The 18,867-nt window shown below is 37.7% G+C and overlaps 2 protein-coding genes across 2 annotated transcripts in view; one reads left to right on the top strand and one right to left on the bottom strand.

Moving 5' to 3' along the window:
- b4galt5 (beta-1,4-galactosyltransferase 5) overlaps nucleotides 1–5,593 on the bottom strand; it is a 46,495-nt gene extending 40,902 nt beyond the window's left edge. The window contains exon 1 of the mRNA XM_014996060.2: nucleotides 3,199–5,593. Coding sequence (XP_014851546.1) covers nucleotides 3,199–3,307 — 109 coding nt within the window. The 5' untranslated portion in view covers nucleotides 3,308–5,593. The remainder of the gene's footprint in view (nucleotides 1–3,198) is intronic.
- Nucleotides 5,594–5,805: 212 nt separating this feature from the next.
- The window catches only part of slc9a8 (solute carrier family 9 member 8), a 31,743-nt gene continuing 18,681 nt past the window's right edge, over nucleotides 5,806–18,867 (top strand). The window contains exons 1-4 of the mRNA XM_014996063.2: nucleotides 5,806–6,174; nucleotides 6,508–6,692; nucleotides 8,495–8,575; nucleotides 11,590–11,648. Coding sequence (XP_014851549.1) covers nucleotides 5,927–6,174; nucleotides 6,508–6,692; nucleotides 8,495–8,575; nucleotides 11,590–11,648 — 573 coding nt within the window. The 5' untranslated portion in view covers nucleotides 5,806–5,926. The remainder of the gene's footprint in view (nucleotides 6,175–6,507; nucleotides 6,693–8,494; nucleotides 8,576–11,589; nucleotides 11,649–18,867) is intronic.

Raw genomic sequence — 18,867 nt, forward strand, 5'->3', positions numbered from 1 at the left:
GATTTCTTTGTTTCTGTCGTATTTAGCAGAATGGCCACTTTCGGTAACTCTGGTTTACTGTCAGACGTGTTCTGCATTTAAGAATTGACTGATTCGACTAAATTATCCTCAGCTGGTAAGAAGTAGAAATCAGTCAATACTCATTCTGATGAGTAACAGCGATGACCTTTCTCACTGTTCATTTTAAAAGAGCTAAGTGTTCAATACCTATAACCCTGCATAGAGATGCACCAATCAAGCTTTCAGTGGACAATACTGATTTTCTTTAAGGTATGACCGTACATGATGTATTTTTCCAACTGAGGACTTTACCACAGTAGAGAGCATCAACATACATGTTAAGGAGGAGTTCCTAATTTTGATTATTCCAATACTTTTAGTTACAATGATAGAGCATAGTCATTCTGGTTGCTGATGCTCAACACATTAATCTGTCTACTTGACAAGTAGTAAGATAACACTTTTAAAATGTGGTTGGCTAAGACTCAAAGACAGAAGCTAAATGCATTTCCCATCTTTAAGAGTCATGCATTTAAAGTCAAGCTGCATGCTTTAGAGATAAATAACAATGGGGCAATAGTTGTGGTCAGAAGCCCCTAAACAGGGGACCAGTAAATGCAAAGTGAATTGCATTGCATGTCACGCTCCCTCATGTGGTTATCCAATGGGAGAGGAGTGTTAGAAATGGCAGCATGAGGATGATAGGTCAGCACCATTTGATGATAGCAGTACATGACTAAAGGACAAGTGATGCCAGAACTGTAAATAGGTGTAACCAAAGCAAGAGGAGAAAATTTTAGTTGTGAGTGATTTAGATTGGTAATAAGAGGTAACATTTCAGAGCTTAAGCTAGAAAATACTGGTGGTGACAGAAAAATTACCCACAAATTTAAAGGGTGGAGTTGCAAACAGTAACTTCAACTATTTATGTGATCACATAAAGTGAGCCTCATTTTTTAAAAACTGAATATCTGAATAATGTCTAGATTTAAAATGAGTGGTGAGACATTTTAGAAAATACTGTGTTTTATAGCAGGATTTCAAGGCACAACACCTCAATGTTTTATTACTGTAAATTCTTTCACTACCTGGACAAGTTTTATTTTCTCTGGACCAAGCCGTAAAGATATAGAAGATGGGAGAGGAGAATATTACAACTGAAAGATCTCAAAGTATATCTGATTCTTTTCTTTGGGAAAAAAAAATAAACTGTAGGGTTGGATTGAATTTCTGTCCGGCAGTGGAGGACAAATGTTTACCATTTTTCAATGAAGAACCACATGGCAGTAGCATCTTTCTACAAAATATGACATGTTATGTATCTGGGCCTATTTACTTAATGTAAAACATGCTGAATCCAATTTCATCTGGATTTGTATGTGGGTGTACCACAAGAACAACATCCCAACTTTGCAGTTATAACTTGGTAAAGGTATGTTTCATGATGCTAAATCCCAACAACACACCTGCTGCCCCATTAGTTTAGCTACACACTAACTTGTGTCTAAAATCACTACAGGCCACTGCCCTGCTGACTTGTGGTTTTAGCTTCAGAATACTGCCTTTAATATGGTCAATCACCAACTGCTGTAGGGTTAAAGTACAGGAAAACATCGTCTTTGTTGCAAAGATTTAGCCGTCTCTAGGATGGCTGTTATAATGATATTGAGTATGTATATATATTATATTGTATCGTTTAGTTTGCCATGTTCCGAGTTATGTACTTGTAGTTGGTTTCATCTGTGGTGTTTAGCATTTAATGCTGCATGTGGATGAGTGTTCCAACTATTAATAGTTTTGAGCGAAAGTCCACCTTGGCCAGGACACCCTCACAAGTCATTTTGTGCACAAATAATAAAGTACAGTAATAATTAATTTAAAAAAAATCACTAATTCAAGAGCTCAACTCTTACAACACCGAATTTAAGGAGTCAAGTTAAGCAGGGACACTGAAGCTAGAGTTGTACCGTTCACACACTCTTTCCTTGATCTGCAATCACCAGCTAAATGACCAGAAACTAAGTGCTACTTTCAATTTAAGTTAAGACATAAAACAGTCCTTAAAATAAAGAAAATCAAATTTGGTGCAGAGTACTTCAAGAAAAACAAAATATTTTAACTTTTTCACTGATCATCCAGTAACACTAGTTGTACAATTGTATGTCGATGAAGTCTACATCTCCTGCATTTTTTTTTCTCCAAAGGCTCTATAGTACTTTGAGACCTAATTATTGTTTATAATGGCATTCTATGCAGCATATCCCTGAATAAACAATGAAAAAAGTACCTATCCCAATATCTCAAGTCTTGCTACTTACAATGATTCGGTCTGTTACATATGGTAAGTTGGGTACACTTTGTTTTTAGTTATCTCTATGAGTCATTCACATTTACTGCTCCTTTTCACCATTTATATTCCCGTTGTGCTCCACCCACCCCACAAATACATTTCTTGACCCGCCCTTGATAAAAGGACATAAAATAGAAACACGACTGCTCTAATGTATCTGGGCTGATAAGTGGACATTGCCATACACTGGAAAGCTTCAAAAACGGAAGATGGTTAATTGATTCAAGAGGTGCGATGAGACTGGTGTTCCAACTAATGAGAGGAACAAAGAAGCAGAGGAGAAGAAAAGATACATTAATGAATTAATAATAGGCAAATTGTGGACATGTGATATTACACAACTACATGTGACTAACAGCCAGCTTATGATGTAAGGAATGCATTGCTAGGTTGAAATTTACTTTGGCCTCAATAATTTACAGTCTTAATCAGATCGTTGCCCTGCCAAACACAATCAGACAACAACTGAGGCTGATGACTTAATGGTTTCCAAACGTGTATCAAAGGGTATTGATATCAAGGCCAAAATACTGCATTTTGGTCTGTGTCTCCAGACATCGGGCCACTGTAAGTACTGTGATCACAGCCAAAAGGCCTAGTAACATCAGCCAGATTATAATAGCCATGCTCATCAGTCGCACTGTTATTATCACGGCCAGGTACATGGATATTATGGGATCAGCATCCAGCCGAGTCTCATCATCAACTGGGTGATACCTAAGCTAAGCAGAGACGCATGGTCGAGCTGTCACACATGACCTAACGGCCCATGCAAACAATCTCACATCCTCACCATCCTCCTTCGGTCGGCCAATTCAGAACAAAACCTCCCATTTCATGTTACTTACCGATTCCGGGGGCGGAGTAGATGAAATATAGTACCGAGGTGGAGAGCGAAAAAAGGAATAAAAGCCCAAGGAATGACCTTCTCCGGAAACGCAAATGTGTCGGCATCATACAGGCAGCAAAAGCACACACAGGCACGTTTTGCTTTTTTCCAACGACGACTGACCAGCCCCGATGTGTCCAGATGCCTGAGCCAGCGAGTCCGTGGACGGTCTGGGCTAAAATGAGTCGAATCGAGAGCTAGGTCTGCGGCTGCAGCAGATGAACAGGCGACGAGGAAGTCAGTCTATTTCCGCGGCAGGTTGCAAAAAACAAGGATGGGAACGCCAGCATTCAGCCGAGACACTTGAGTCCCATTCCTGAAGAGAAGGTGTCGGTTTAAATTCGGGGTATGTCCTAATGGAAGGGAAAATGGCCAGCGAAAATTTCGCGGATTAAGGGGGCCTGGTGGGCTCAACGCGAGACCATCCTTTCGGTTCCACCGATGGTGTTTCTTCCACTCTTCGTTTTCTGCTGCCCGCCTGCCCAACCCTATGAATGGAGCGGTCTCTCCGCAGAGAGAAAAAAAGAGCAATACCTCAAGTGGGCGTTAACGCGGTAGCTCCTACTCAGCGCAAGTACGTACGGCGTAGACGACGTAACCTGGCAACCAACGTTGGAATAAAAAAAGCCTTCTTGATAACCTTCTCTACGTTACTGGAAAACTAATGGCGTATTGTATGACCGTAAGCTAGTTGTCTCAGGCAAGATCATAAGATATGGATTCACTGGTTAATCATTTCATTTCAGTTAAATCAAACTTTTCGATTCTTAAAACTAATCTGTCATTCACAGGATTAATTATTGGCCGAGAGTACTTATTTATTCTTAATTCAGTAAGTAAAAACGGAATTTAGCACAAAGTGCCACAATGCAACACATACAAAGAAAATAAGTGTATATTTAAGTAAGGGATCATTTTTAAAAAAAAAGGTTATTATCAGAAATCCAAGTTTTCATTTCTGATGTGATTAGAGTGTGATTATTTCACACACACACACACACAAAAAAAAATTTAAATGTAATGATAAGAAAAACTGAGTAACTTGGGGGAGGAGAGTCGTAAAGGCAGTTTCGACACTGTGCTCTAGGGTGTGAATCGTATAAAACCCCTACTCCTGCCTCCCAAAAGATCTCCCACTATATGAGAATCACCAGCAAAGCACTGTACTTAGAGTTCCTTTGTTGCTTTCAGTGGCGCCACCATAGGAGGGATGGGTCGGGGGTCAATTTACATAAGAAATCATTTCAGAGTGCTTTCTATCTACAAAACCTATCAGCAGATATGGTGAGTTCTGTGAGGTTCAGAATAAAATTTAAGAGTTTATTTTAAGGGAATATTATAAAACTCAATTTTCTTTCAATATGCAAATGAACTACGTCACCCCGGTCTTACATACATGACATATAGTTTAAATTACTAATTCAAGAAACGACACTTCATTGCATGCATGCATGCATTTATTTATTTATTTATTTATTTATTTATTTATTTATTTATTTATCTGAAATTATTCAATAGCTTTCTGTTTCACTGTATGCTACCTCAAGATTATAAACGCTCCCCCAGATGCTCTGTTTCTTTGCTTTGCTACTGAATTTGTTTTTACATATTATTTACATTTGTTTATGTTTGTTTTGCATCTGTTTTATATCGCCTATATGAAATGAGCTAAAAATACTCAAACAAAAAAGGACAACTTTTTTTCCGTGTTTTGGGGGATTGGGAGTACTGGAATGTGCATTTGGGAACCGATGTACTTTCCCGAAACCCACTACCCCGGAGTATGGGGCTGTAAATAAACAGGAATATAAAAATCTATAGATACAACCTTTCTCTCATAGTACCCATAATTTGTTAGACATTTCCCAGTAAACTATTTAAAACGTCATGTTTTTATTTCCTCAGCTGAATAAACACTGTCTGTTACATTCAAGTAACACCTTAGGGGGAGTGGGGGAGGGGGTTCTAGTTATTTCGAATAGGAAGACAGTTTTTTTTTCTTTTTTTTGTTCGTTTTAAAAGCAATTTCAGGATTAAAAATATTATAAATGACATCGCAACATAATGCAACACAGTGAGCTAGAAAGAAAAATTAAATAAATTCGGCCTTTCAATGAAAAAGAAATACACCAGTAAAATAAATAAGTCATAATTACATTTAATTAGTCTTATTTATATAAATTTGAGGAAACAAACATGTTGAAAAAACATAACTTATATATACCTATCTCAGGATTAAAATAATCATGAAATGATGTGAATAAGACAAATTTAAACGATTAATGACAAGAACAAACAACTTATCTTTTCAGTTTTCTGCGTGGCGTGTGAAGCAGAGGGTTGACGGTACAGTGCAATGCTACATGGGAAATGGAGTCAATAAAAATATAATCAGCGTTCACATGATATTTTACATAAATTTTTTGGGGGGCTTAACATTGACTACAACAAAAAAGCATGTGCACATTTCCTACACAAAACATGCGCTCAACTGCGTCTGATTTTTTTTTACTTGGGTCGTTTTAATGTGATCAGTACAGCTCTTGTTGTCGACTACAACTCCCATCAAACATTTCTGTAGGAAGTAAGGCCGTGATGTCAACATATACACGAAGCTGAAGATATGAATCCGTCTGTCTTTTTTAATGCAATATATTGTCTTTACGCCTAAAAACAGTTAGCTGAGAATGAGAGACATTAAGGTTAAACTTTTTTCGTGGTTTTTGTTGCTGTTTTTCGTAAAGCTGTGCGTGTCAGATATACTCGAAAAGCCCAACTCTGTGGCTCTTTACAAGAGAAATGACAACGGCGAGGAGAATGTGCTACATACGGATAATACTCCACTTCAAGACAAGCAGATACTTCATGGTCAAAAAGAGACACAACAGAATAAACTTGGCTCAACCAACTCGCAGAGCGACGGGAAGCTTTTCAGGTTGTTCGTCTTTTTCTGTTTTATCTACTAACTACGCTAGCAAGACTTGTTTTTTTTCTTGTCTTGTCACTTTCTCGACTATAACACTTAAATCCCACACTCAATAACAATCTTTTCTGTCCTACAAAGAAAATGTGTGCATTTTATATAAAATAGCGGCGACTGTTTATTTCAGGTCAAAGTGTCCCTGACTGTGGTAACACCTAAAACGGTATAATATTCAGTCTAAGATGTGTTTACCTTATGGCTGTTTATTGTATCACGTGGTCAGTTTTGGCTGACAATAAGCATAAAGCCGCCATTATACCTGTCATATTCACTGTTCTCTTCCAGAGAGTCCAATGAAACTACTGAGAATTACAGCAATGAGACCCATCACTCCACAGCAGCTGCTGCCAAGCCAACCACACCAGCACCCCCAACTCCGAAGCCCATCCTTCCTGTGCAGACCGGGGTGAAGGCCCAGGAGGAAGAACAGTCCAGTGGACTGAGTATTTTCTTCAGTCTGCTTGTCGTTGGTGGGTTGCTATTCATTCATTTTATTGATTAATCTGACTTGGGCATTTCCATACATCTGCAGAATAAATACGTTATTACAGTTATTGCAGTGTTATCTGTATAATTTATTTAGTTTGATTTTTGGATGGACTGAAGCAATAAAAAACAAAAACACAAAAAAACCCCCAAATCAAAACACTTCTTAAAGTAATAGTGGAAGTTGACCAGGCTAACAATAGGTGAGTATTTGTCTGGCTGCTTATATTCGCCTCCTTAACAAATGTTCCACATGTTATCGGTGTTACTTTGAAAAGTATGATGTCTGAGGGCCGCCCTGCTATGACGACCCCACCCACAGGAGCTGTTTGTCAATTGTAATGGAAAACAACCCAAACCGTATAGAGTTGAGCTGAGTTCAACCATGCTGTGAACATGTAGTGGAAAAGGGGCTGTCCAGCCAGCCAACCCTCAATTGTTTGTGAGGGGACATTTTTAGCAGTCTTCTTTCAGATAGCCAATCAGCAGTCAGCAGCAACAGGTGAGGAAGGGTCAGTGCTGCCTCAGTCTTGCCTAGAAGTAGCAAGAGACAAAACTGGTCATTTAGGGTCTTTCTCTGACATTTGACTTAAATTATAAGGAATGCTTTTACATACCATTTTGACTTTACTTGTTTATTCTGTTGGCTAACTTGTTACTACTCTGAATTTAGTTTTGTTTATTAAATTGAGATTAGCTGTTGAATTTGCTTCTTGTACTCTGAGAACTGCTTTCCAGGTAAGTATAGCTGTCTCTAAAAAGATTAAGGTAGTGCTCTTAATCTTTATTAAAATGTAGATATTTTTCCCTTTTACTCTGTGGGATCACTACATTATTATTCTTTAACAAACTCTGGTGTAGAGAAGCAGCATTGTTTGCGATCTGAAGGTAGAGTAGCTGAAGATTAGTGCATGAGAAACCATTTCAGAGTTCAGTCTTACAAACCACACATTAGGCCTAAGTGGCATATTGTACGGTTAAAATAACATGTCGTTTGCTGCCACAATTTTGTTGCTTGTCTAACAAAAAGCTTTGTTGGTATGACTAGACTACTTTTTTTTCCTCCTGTGAAATAGAAAGAAGTTAGTTTGCCTTTGAGGTTGTTGCAACTGTTTCTTCCCATGCAGTCAAATACATGATTGCTTGTGTGAAATAGTGCCAGTATCTTCGAGCGCAACCCTTGGCAAATAAATATGGGATCACTATATTGCAGGATGTTTAATTAAGTGTTTAGCCTTTCAAAATATCCCTCAGTAAAAGTAAATGTCTTTTTTAATCAGATTATGTTTGTAAAATTTAATAATTAAGTTCAGAGAATAAAAGATAAAAACTATCTTGATTTTTTTTTATCTTATTCAAGTAATTTTAATAGTTAATTAAAAATGGATCTTGTCTCTGACCAAAAAATGTTATAACTTCAAGATTATTCTCACTGAAAATCTGTTTTGGAAAACAACAAAATGGTACACGGCAGTCATTAATTTTGTAAAGCTCATCTAATTTCTGGGTTGTTTAATATTTTGCTAAATAAATTAGCTCTTTCTACGTTCTACTTTTATATGCGCCTCTGAAAATTATTTAAATGTCATTACGTACCAATGCTATTTCTTCATTCCTCTACTCACTGCAGTCATCTAAATCAAACATCTAGAAAAGCCTTTGTAGTGGCATATTAGGTGGTAGCTTTTTTAGGCCTGATGTGAGCAAGTGTGACATCATCCTCTGAACAAAGATGCATTTGTCCTAAATAGTCATTCAGTTGTCTCCTACATCCTCTCTCCCTCAGGTATCTGCATCATATTGGTGCACCTGCTTATCAAGTTCAAGCTGCATTTCCTTCCTGAGAGTGTGGCTGTTGTGTCTCTTGGTGAGTGTCGCTCGTGTAACTTGCTGCTTTTTTGCACAAATATGTACTTGATTGAACAGTTTAGGTATTTAACGACAATTCTGCGCAAATATTAAGAGCAGGATAACAATCGGAAAGCAGAATGGGTGAAGCCAGATTATATTGTCAGAATCCGCTTCATTGGCTAAGATTGTTTGCACAAATATTTGACTTTTGATTTGAAACATTCACAGTGTACAAAGTGCAAATATATTAACTTTACAGGAAACAAAGTTCATTTATACAGCACATTTCAGCACCTAGTCAATTGAAGGTACTTTTACATGATGGAAATAATAAACAATCAAGAAACATACTTTATTTTTCAAATGTCATAATCATCAGCATAAATTATAATAAATTATAGCTGTAGTTGCCTGATTGACTTTTTAGGCAGTGTAATCCATTGGAGACAGCTTTATTACAAGCAAAATAACTGACTTTGCTCTTTTTCACTTAGTTCATTGTTGATCTAAAGCCGGGCTTTTCAGCCTGTGTCTTCAGAGCCAGATGTTGCTAATATATCCCTACAAAGTGGCTCCTTGTGACTTTAAGCCAAAATTATATAGAGACAAGCAAAGTAGTAAATTGTAAAGGCGAACTAAAGAAAAGGTTGGTTTTAGCCCCATGCATGTTGTTAATTGACACCTTCTTGAAATTCCTACATGACTAATGAAATCGTGAAGCAATTTTTTTCACCTTCCTCTGTAAATTTTCTGTTAACGTTAATAAACTTATTTTTTTTTTTTTTTTTTTTTTTTAAGTGTGCTGCCTATCTAACATAAATATAAAAAGGAGTCAGCTGGCTTCATTCTATAAATAATCAATCGATCAAGTTTACTTGTATAACACATTTCAGCACTAAGGCAGTTCAAAGTGCTGTTTTCATCATAAAAACACAAAAATACAAAGTTATAAAAACACCATGCAGTCAACAATTGGGAAAACCGGTAACAAACATAAAATTTTTATGAGTGCCATCACCAAAATCACCAATACACATTAAATATGTTGCTCATTGTTCCATTCACTACTAATCAAAAGCAACTGTAAACAGCTGGGTTTTTAGCCTTGCTTTAAAGGAACTCAGTGTTTCAGTTGTTTGGCAGTTTTCTGGAAGTTTGTTCCAGATTTGTGGTGCGTAAGCTGAATGCTGCTTCTCCATGTTTGATTCTGGTTCTGCATATTTTAAACTTTATTCTCTGAGCTACAGGGAACTCAGAGTATTTTTCCTGTAATAAATGGGTAAATGTTTCTTATATTGGAAATAATTTGCATATATTTTTCCTGGTCAAACTGGATTGGGGCTTTAGACTAATCTTGCTTTGTTGAAGTAAAGGTAAACATGACCGTTAGAATCCAAAAGGTTGCTGATCCCTGACCAAGAGATAAATATTTTCTCTTCTCACCTTCTGCTCTTCTCTATCAGTCAAAAAGTACACTCATTATTAGTTCTGGGGTTTTAGCATTGAAATGAAAAATCTGGTATAACAGGTTCTGAAATGGCTTAAAACTAGATGCACAGATCTTTGGTATTTGTGCTAACATGGATACCAAAGAGCCACCTTTTCATGGTTTTTCAAGGAAAGACAAAGTCAAAATGTAAAGGTTTATGATTAGCTAAGTATACCACACAAACCTTAGATTTGTGTGGTTTTTTTGTGTGGATTTTTTTTAGATTCCAAAAGAAATCTGGAATCTAAGGGTGTGTTCTAGTTTTACATCATTACAGAAAGTTAAGACTATCTACGTCACCTTTCAGCAGTGGTCCATTTATGGACAAAGCTAAAAAATACTAGAGGCAGCAGCAATTGGCAAACACCTGGTGGAACAGTGTTTGCTAATGCTGCACTTATGCAAACTTTTTAACCTACTGAAGTAAGAACGTTTGTAAATGTCATCATGTCAAACCACAGTTGTTGTAATGTATTGAAGGAGTGTCAGAAAGGGTAAGCTTTTTTAAAGAGACAGAGGCCAGTTTCAAGATATCACATACAAACCACCTCTTGATCAATGCGGTTAAAACCAAGGAGCTGGTTGTGGATTTCCATAGGCGCAGACCAACCACACTGACACCAGTAAACATTCAGCGAAAGGACAATGAGATGGTGAACTCTTAGAAAGGCCTGAGTGTTCACCTGAACAATGAACTGGACTGGACATTCAACACTGATGCGCTTTACAGGAATGGTCAGAGCAGACTCTACCTGATAAGGAGGCTGAGGTCATTTTGAGTGCAGGAGAGACTTCTTAAGACCGTATTTGATTCTGCGGTGGCATCATCCATCTTTTACGTTATAGTTGTTATGGATAAGCTCGTCAGGTTGGCCAGCTTTAGGCCAGGATGTCCCCTGCATCCCATCATGCAGCCTAACTTAACAATCAAGTGTGTTGTGTAACAAAAGAGATAGGGCTCCACACATTTTGAAAAGATCACTTGAGGTGAATTCTCCTCCTTGTAACTGTACTCTCTTCACATGCTCGCTCACGTGTTTTCTCTACACCTCAGTGACACACATGCATCTTGACCCTGAAGGGCTTTTCCCTTTTTATGGCCTGCATACTGCACAGGGTCAGAGCTTCTGTTTGAGTGCTTGGAGCAGCCAGAGAGATAACACAGTGTTAATAAATCAGAAGAAAGGCTGCCTTTCATCATTTCCTTTCCCCCATCTGCGTATTGTCTGCCTTGGTCTATGTTATCTCTTAACATCTCACAATAAACCAGCCTCCAAAGATAGTTTTTCTTTTGTCTCTCTGTTTCCTTTGCTCTACATCCTTCTTACGCAGTGCTGTTTCCTTCTTAATTAATGCACCTGCAAACCCTAAGAAAACACTAGCTTAATATATTTTCTTTTGATATTTTTTTGTTTAGGTGTGTTCTTTTTAAATAAAGAAGGAAATATTTCAGGATTTTTTTCTTTTCTTTTTTTTTCTTAAAGGGAGACGTTAAACTATTTAATCAGCTGTGTCATTTTTCTTGTTCTTACCTTTTCCAGGAATCCTAATGGGAGGGTTCATTAAGATCATCGAGTTCCAGGAACTGGCCAACTGGAAGGTAAAGTTTGCATCAACTGGATCCATAACTCATTTTGTTTTTTTCCACACTGGAAGCTTTTTCTGTTTATTGAAACAATCGCACACCAGACAAAGATATACACCATCTATGCACTGCAAAAATATTTGGAAGGTATGGAGGGATCTAAACTGGCCTGATATATTCTAGGATAGAATAACACTTCTTTTTGTATAGTGCAGTTACAGTAGGGAACATTGTGGTCCATTTCCTTATCACTTAGAAAATAATCTCATTCTACCACCTCGATCACATGTCATTGTCTAGTGGCTGTCTCTTCCTCTTTATCACTTCTCATTTTTTGCGCCTTTCATTAACATTCCTTTTTTCCCCTGCCAACCAGTGAGAAAATGGACAATCAAGGGGTGGAGAGAAAAAGTTGTTGAGTGAGAGAGGAGGGAGGTAAAGAGGGCAGGTTGTCAATGTTTCTTGCACACAGGGATCCATTGTTTTTTTTTTGTTTTTTCCCTAGTTGTGGGCCCTAGGGTGTTGCTGAGTCATTGGCTGAAGTAATTAGAGCCCCCAAGGCCCCTCGGCCCATGTTGTCCCATCCGGTAAATCTGCAGGTGACCATCTCTGTGATTGTAGTTGATTTTCAACAATCAGGCTGTGTATGTAGGCCTGAGGCTTCATGATGGGTTAATACTAAGAAACATAAAAAATTAAAACAAAACAATCTTTTCATGTTACAACCACAAACTTTGATCATCTCATTTGACCATTTGTGGGAGGACTAGAACACACCTAATTCCAAGATGACTTCTTATGTCTTTCTGTCAACATTGTCTTTTTTTCCGTCGATCTTCCATGAAGGGAACATTTATGGAGTGCATAGCTAATAGTTGTCATGTCAACAGATTCTTCCACCTGAGGTGTGGAAGACATGCAAGGGCCTCCTGGCTGCTCCTTGTTCTGCCTTAGTTTATATGGAAAGTCGTGTTTAGTAGCTTGTAACTGTGCTGTACTCTTTTTGTTTGGGATTATGGATTGAACAGTGCTCGTTGAGATGTTCACAGTTTTGGACATCGATTAATAACTTAATACTACTTTAAACTTCTCTACAACTTTATCCCTGACATGTCTGGTGTTGGTCTTCATGATTCTGTTCTCTAATAATCTGAAGCCTTCACAGAACAGTTACATTTAGACTTGCTCCTAATTCACTGAGAAAACTTGTGATGTAACTGATTGCACTGAATTGTATTTGGAATGTAAATGAGGATGGTGTAATGTGCACTCAACAATTATGTTATCTTTTTCAAAGTTTTAAAACCATGCATTTCCTTCTACTTCACATTTCTGCACTTCTTTGTATGACACAAAATCCCAAGAAATTACATTACAGGTTGCCGTCGTAATGTGCCAAAGATGTAAAAATAAAGGAAATAGTTCAAGGTTATAAAAATATTTTGCAAGTTTTTGTAGGTGTGGGCGATATGACAGAAATGTATTATTATTATTATTTTTACAGTATAATCCCAATCTCAATTTCTGCATGTTTCTGCAGAAATTTCTGCATGCACAGAAATAATCAGTCCACCATCATTTAGGACAAAGAGCATTTCTAACTATACTGAGCTTGCACTATTATCTGTCAAGCAAAATTGACATTTAAGAAATATATTGCTGTTTTTAGGACACTGTCTCCATTTGTTCTGTATGACATTATAAAGCATAAAAGATTATTTTTAAATAGAAAAAAACTTTATACAGGTAAAGTTTGCTCTTGTTAAATAATATGTAACAGTGTAAAAGTGTTGTATCACGTCTTATGTGGGAAAATTAACACATTTACCAATTTAATATTATAATTCATGTTAGCATTATTATTGGTAGCAGTAGTATTTGTAAGATTTTTCATCATTTCGTCAGCCTCTCACCAACACACTCAGAATGTTTTCTGGATTAAGTGAAATCAGCCAGGGATAAATTACACCCTGTAGCTTGAAAACATAATAAAGTCCGCATTTAGGCTGTGGGGTTTTTATGAGCAGAAAAGCTACTGTCAGCATGTTTAATTAACTTTATGGTCTTTGGAGTTCAAATAGCTTTATGATGTACGTAGATAAGGCTTTTATCATGAAGTTTTCTCGTATTAGCTCTATGAATAAAGCCATAAAATGTGATATAATTGCATTAGCTGCTCTGCCACATGTGTTTAGACTTTGATATCGAGTGCTTCTTGTCCAATAAAGTTGACAAGCTGGTTGGTGGTTAAGCAAATAAACCACCAACCTGAAGTGTGTAAACATTCAGCTACATGCTTATTTACTCACCATAAGCATTTAGGAGGGGTTGGGAAGAGGACAGCTCCCTTAGTGAGGACAAGAGCACTCCTTATTTTGTTATACACTCAAAAACTCAGATTTTGTTTTTTAAAGCATAATTACTAAATATAGTTTTATTGGTAATATTATATTCAGCTAACTATATTAAATGCTCCTACAACCATTTTTTTTTTAAATTGAGGGAATAAGGGGAATACCAAAACTCCTGTTTGTCTGAGCAACCACGGAGAACTGGATTGCATAGAATGTACCTTATAGAAAATGTCCTTATCTATCTACTTTGGCAGTGCATCAACATCTTTCTAATCCTTTTCAATCTTATACACTATAAAATTGTACAACACTAGTGTTACTCTTTCCTGGTCATGAATAATCCAAATGGCTGTTGCATTTTTTGCTTAGACTGCCAACTACATTTCTGCTGACACTACCCTACTTGGTCCTGTTAAGTTTTAAAAACATGTTTTGTACAGTGCAAAGACATGAAATCAAAATTACAACGATTGAAAACATGATGAGGAAACCTTCGCTCTGCCCCCGTCTCCACTATTGATGCCCGTTACTGAAATATTTTGAGAAAAACACTGGGATTCCCACAGTTCTTAATGTGTGTGTGCATTTGTGTGTGTGTGATAAGTTTCTTCAGAGAGCTTATCAGACTTGCACTTCTGCATTTGTCCATGCCATGTCACAAACTGTGTCACACACTGACTTCAGCCTTCTTAAACAGTTCCTAAATAATATTCGCACGTTACTAAAAGTTTCTGTAATCTCTTCCTTTAAGAACGGATTGGTTCTGCCCTTACAGTCTGTGTTACAAACCTTCAGGCTCTCTACAAGCCACCAAAAGTGTCATGCGGAAACAAACTGCTGTTGCTGTGGCTATATGAACATGTGCATGAGCAATTTCTTTAAAGGTTAGATCTGAAAGTGAATTCTTGTTTTCTTTTCCTTTGCAGTAGCACCAATGTCTTGTGCAGAACTACGATGTAAGAATCACACAAGTCTCTAAATTGCTCAAAAGAAAAAGCTTTCAGAAATCACCTCTTCTTATTTTGTTGCTACACATTAAAGCATTAGCTTAAATATCAGCAAGTTTAGGTATGTAACTTATTTCTTTCAGCTACTTCCTGATCAACCAAGATCAACACATTACATTCATCGTCATGTTCTATTGTTTCAGAATTTTGACGCCATCCTCAGTTACTAATTAAAATGTTGCTTGTCATTCTCCTCACATTAAAGAAGTAAAGGAGAAAAAAATAAACACAATATTTAAGTTAGGATTATGTTTAAAATAAATATGTGGCCTCTGTCTTTGTGGCAGCCTTTTTATTCCTAAAAACATTCATTTTGCAGCTTGCATTCAAACTAGTACCGTATTTTCCGCACTATAAGACGCACCTAAAAACCTTCAATTTCCTCAAAAGCCGACAGTGCGCCTTATAATCCGGTGCGCCTTATATATGGACCAATATTGAGCCACAACAGGTCCAGCAACGGACCTTACCACAGGGGCCGCGTTTCATTGGCTAATGCCCATTTTAGGTCACAGTGCAGCTACCACGTGCGTGACCGTCTCACAAACACAAGCTACAGTAGTAAACATATGCTAATGTACATTGTGGACCATCAAAACCATGAATGCCGACTTACCCAGCCTTGCAAGAACAATAGGCATCAGTGATCTTGTCCACAGCTATATTTATGCTGAGGGTGTGAGGATCTGCTGTTTTCCTCATCTATCGGTAGCTTTTAGCTGTGACGCGCACAATGTTGGAGGCATCCAGTGGCTCAAACACCTTGATGTCGTCCAAAAAAGATGACATGAACTTGTTGGTTCCCCTGTCCATTGTCGTGGCTGATATGTTGTGAAAATCCGGCAGAAATGCTACGCTAATTAACTCAGATCGAAATGAAAGACGTCATGTTTACACAGACATGCAGTAGGCTGCTTACGACCAACTACGGTAAGCAGCCGCCAACTTCTTTTTCCCCGTAGAAGAAGTAGTGCGCGGTGCATGCTGGGATAGTTGTCAGAACACTGGTTTGTTAATAAAGTTTGATAATACATTTAAAGGGGGGGAGGGGCAGGGGAAGAGAGACAGAGACTGCAGCGGCAGCGTGTCGGTTGGTCTGTGTTACCCAGAAAGCAGTTGGGCATAATATCGCAACACCAACACCGTGAGTGAAACAACGACTGGGCCAGCCTACTATATAAAGTACTCGGGGACCATTTCTTTATTAATGTGGATGTGTAATAATAGAGTATGAAGCGCCTTATAATGCGGTGCGCCTAATGTATGAAAAAAGTCCTAAAATAGGCCATTCATTGAAGGTGCGCCTTATAATCCGGTGCGCCTTATAGTGCGGAAAATACGGTAGTTGGATTTATCTCCAGTTTTCAGTGTAAAATTCTACTACCACAAGAAAACATTAATTTAGCTCAAGATGTTTTTATACATCTGTGCAACTGCTCCTGATTGTAAATGGTGATATGTTCATGCAAGCTGATTTCCCCGATAACGTGTCACAGCTGCTGGTCTGTTGTAATAGTTTAGTTGATAAGTGCTAAAAGACGGATGTGGAAGAACACCACATCAGCTTCCATCTCCATTTTATGAGCTGTTGCTCCGAATTAAAGATACTTACATTTTAAACGGTGGCGGATCAATGACCCCTTTGGCTTTGCTGCTGTTGATCATCTGCGCGTAGGTGCATTTGTACCATAGCCATTTTAAACAAGAAAGTTAGTTTTAGTTATCCATACGTCTTTTTTTTTTTTTTCATTTTCTCTTTTACTTGTTTTCATTTCTTTCTTCTTTTTGTAATTTTGTTTGACTTAAATAAATATTAACTCATTCAGTTACATGAAAACTGCAAAAAACTTTGCAATTATTGCAATAAAGTGCTGCTGAAATGAACAATCAACTTTCTTTTACCAATTCTCTCTCTCATCAGATGAACAAACGTTTGCCTGTGTGCTCTTCTCATTCTTTTTACTCCTTTCTTTTTTCCTTTCATCTGCCGATTTCTCCCTTGTGCTCTGACACAGATTGAAGAAGAAATAGCGCTCTGGTACAAAGTAACCTTCTAGCAGCAATATGTCTCCTAGGCAGAGCACTGACAGAGAAAAACAGGTGAATATATTTACAACCTGGCTAATAATTTTCCATTCCCTCCATTATAGTGTTGTATTGTCTGTACTGAAATAAACAGGCTCATCGTTTTTTGTCAGTGGCTGCAGTGGTGGGTTTTAAGCCCCAAAGGGCAGCACATACTTTTAATAGATGGCTCCCACGCCAGAGAAGGAGAGAGAGAGAGAGAGAGAGAGAGAGAGAGAGAGAGAGAGAGAGAGAGAGAACTGACACATAGAGACAAGTTTTAATTGTGGTTTCAGGGGCCTTTTTCCCTTGTGGTGATGTCACTGGTTGTCAAAGCCAAGCCTCCAGGGACCCTCCGCTCTGAACAGTGTTCTCGCCTATGGACCCTCTCATGTTTTTTTTTTTTTGTTTTTTTTTCCTGATATCTCTCGGCTTGCTTTTAACTGCATTTCCTTCATCTTTAGGCATTCATCTTTTTTCATTAACTTTGCATTCAGACTCGGCACATACAAATACCATATCAACCCTCTGCTTTCTGGGTTTATCCATTTCATCTTTTTTCCCCCTAAAGTGTATACTTTTATGCTATCTTTTCTGCTTATTATACTGTGCCTTATGGAAGCATTCATACCCACATTTTGCCTCATCTCTTTCACAAACCTCAATGGATTTTATTAGAATTTAATAAAATTCTAATTATTAAATTAGAATTTAATAATTCTAATTATCAGCACAATTTAAGGCAGTGAAATAATAGGGAAAAGATACATCAGTTTTAGATACATCGTACAAATAAATCTGAAATGTGTATCATCTATCTGTGATTAGATCCTTTTATTCTAACATCCTTGAAGAAAACCCAGTGGAACCAGTTGTAAAGATCTTAGTGGTTTGTTGGAGAAAGTCAGTGAATAATCAGCATCATGAAGACCAATGAACCACAACAGATGGATTAGGGACGACAAACTTGTAAAGAAGTTGTAATCAACATGAAGCCATAATTACAAAGAAATACTTAAAACGCCTAGTCAAAGTACAGATGGAACTCCATTTGTAAATTTGTTATAAAGCTTGTAGCTCAAAGACACACCACAGAATAGGCAAATATTTCACTCTATAGTAAGCAGAGCTGGTACAGGTAAAAACCCCCAAAACCTGCAGCTGTTCTTGCAAAATGGCAAAATTCAAATGTAATTCACAAATGAAATGTATGCTTTTCTTTCTATTTCACATATGTGTACTACTTTTTCTTGCCCAGTCACACATTCTAGTTGTTATGTGACAAAATGATAAAAAGCCAGAGGACTATGCCTGTTTCTACTAGACACTATATCCCCCATGACAGGCGTGTCCAAAGTCACTCCGCAAGGGCCGGTGTCATACATGTTTTGGTTTTCCCCTTGGCGGTAGTTACTACCTCCTCAGCATGTCAGTGTTCTGGAGATGTCTGCTAATGCGCCCTTATTTTATCCATGTGTGTGTATTTTATCCACTAAGGAAATAACCAAAACATGCAGGATACCGACCTTTTGAGGACTGACTTTGGACGCCTTTGCCCTGTGTTGTTGGGTCTCATTTTTTGTTGTAATTCTGACAGAACCGGACCCAGTGTTTAAGCATTCATTTTTGTGGCGTGGAAATAAATAACTATTTTCTGTTTTCTCAATCAACTGTTATTCCAAGAAAAGGTGAAATGTCCAAGCTAGATTAGGCTAGATTGGTCCATTTCTGCTCAAGTTCTTCTCTATTTTGGTGCTCGTGTGAAGACATGTTTTATATGCTTGATCTATCACTCCAGTCAACAATCCT

Source organism: Poecilia mexicana, unplaced genomic scaffold, assembly GCF_051168715.1.
Source record: "Poecilia mexicana isolate PSO_F unplaced genomic scaffold, ASM5116871v1 scaffold_7, whole genome shotgun sequence".
Taxonomy (NCBI): Eukaryota; Metazoa; Chordata; class Actinopteri; order Cyprinodontiformes; family Poeciliidae; genus Poecilia; species Poecilia mexicana.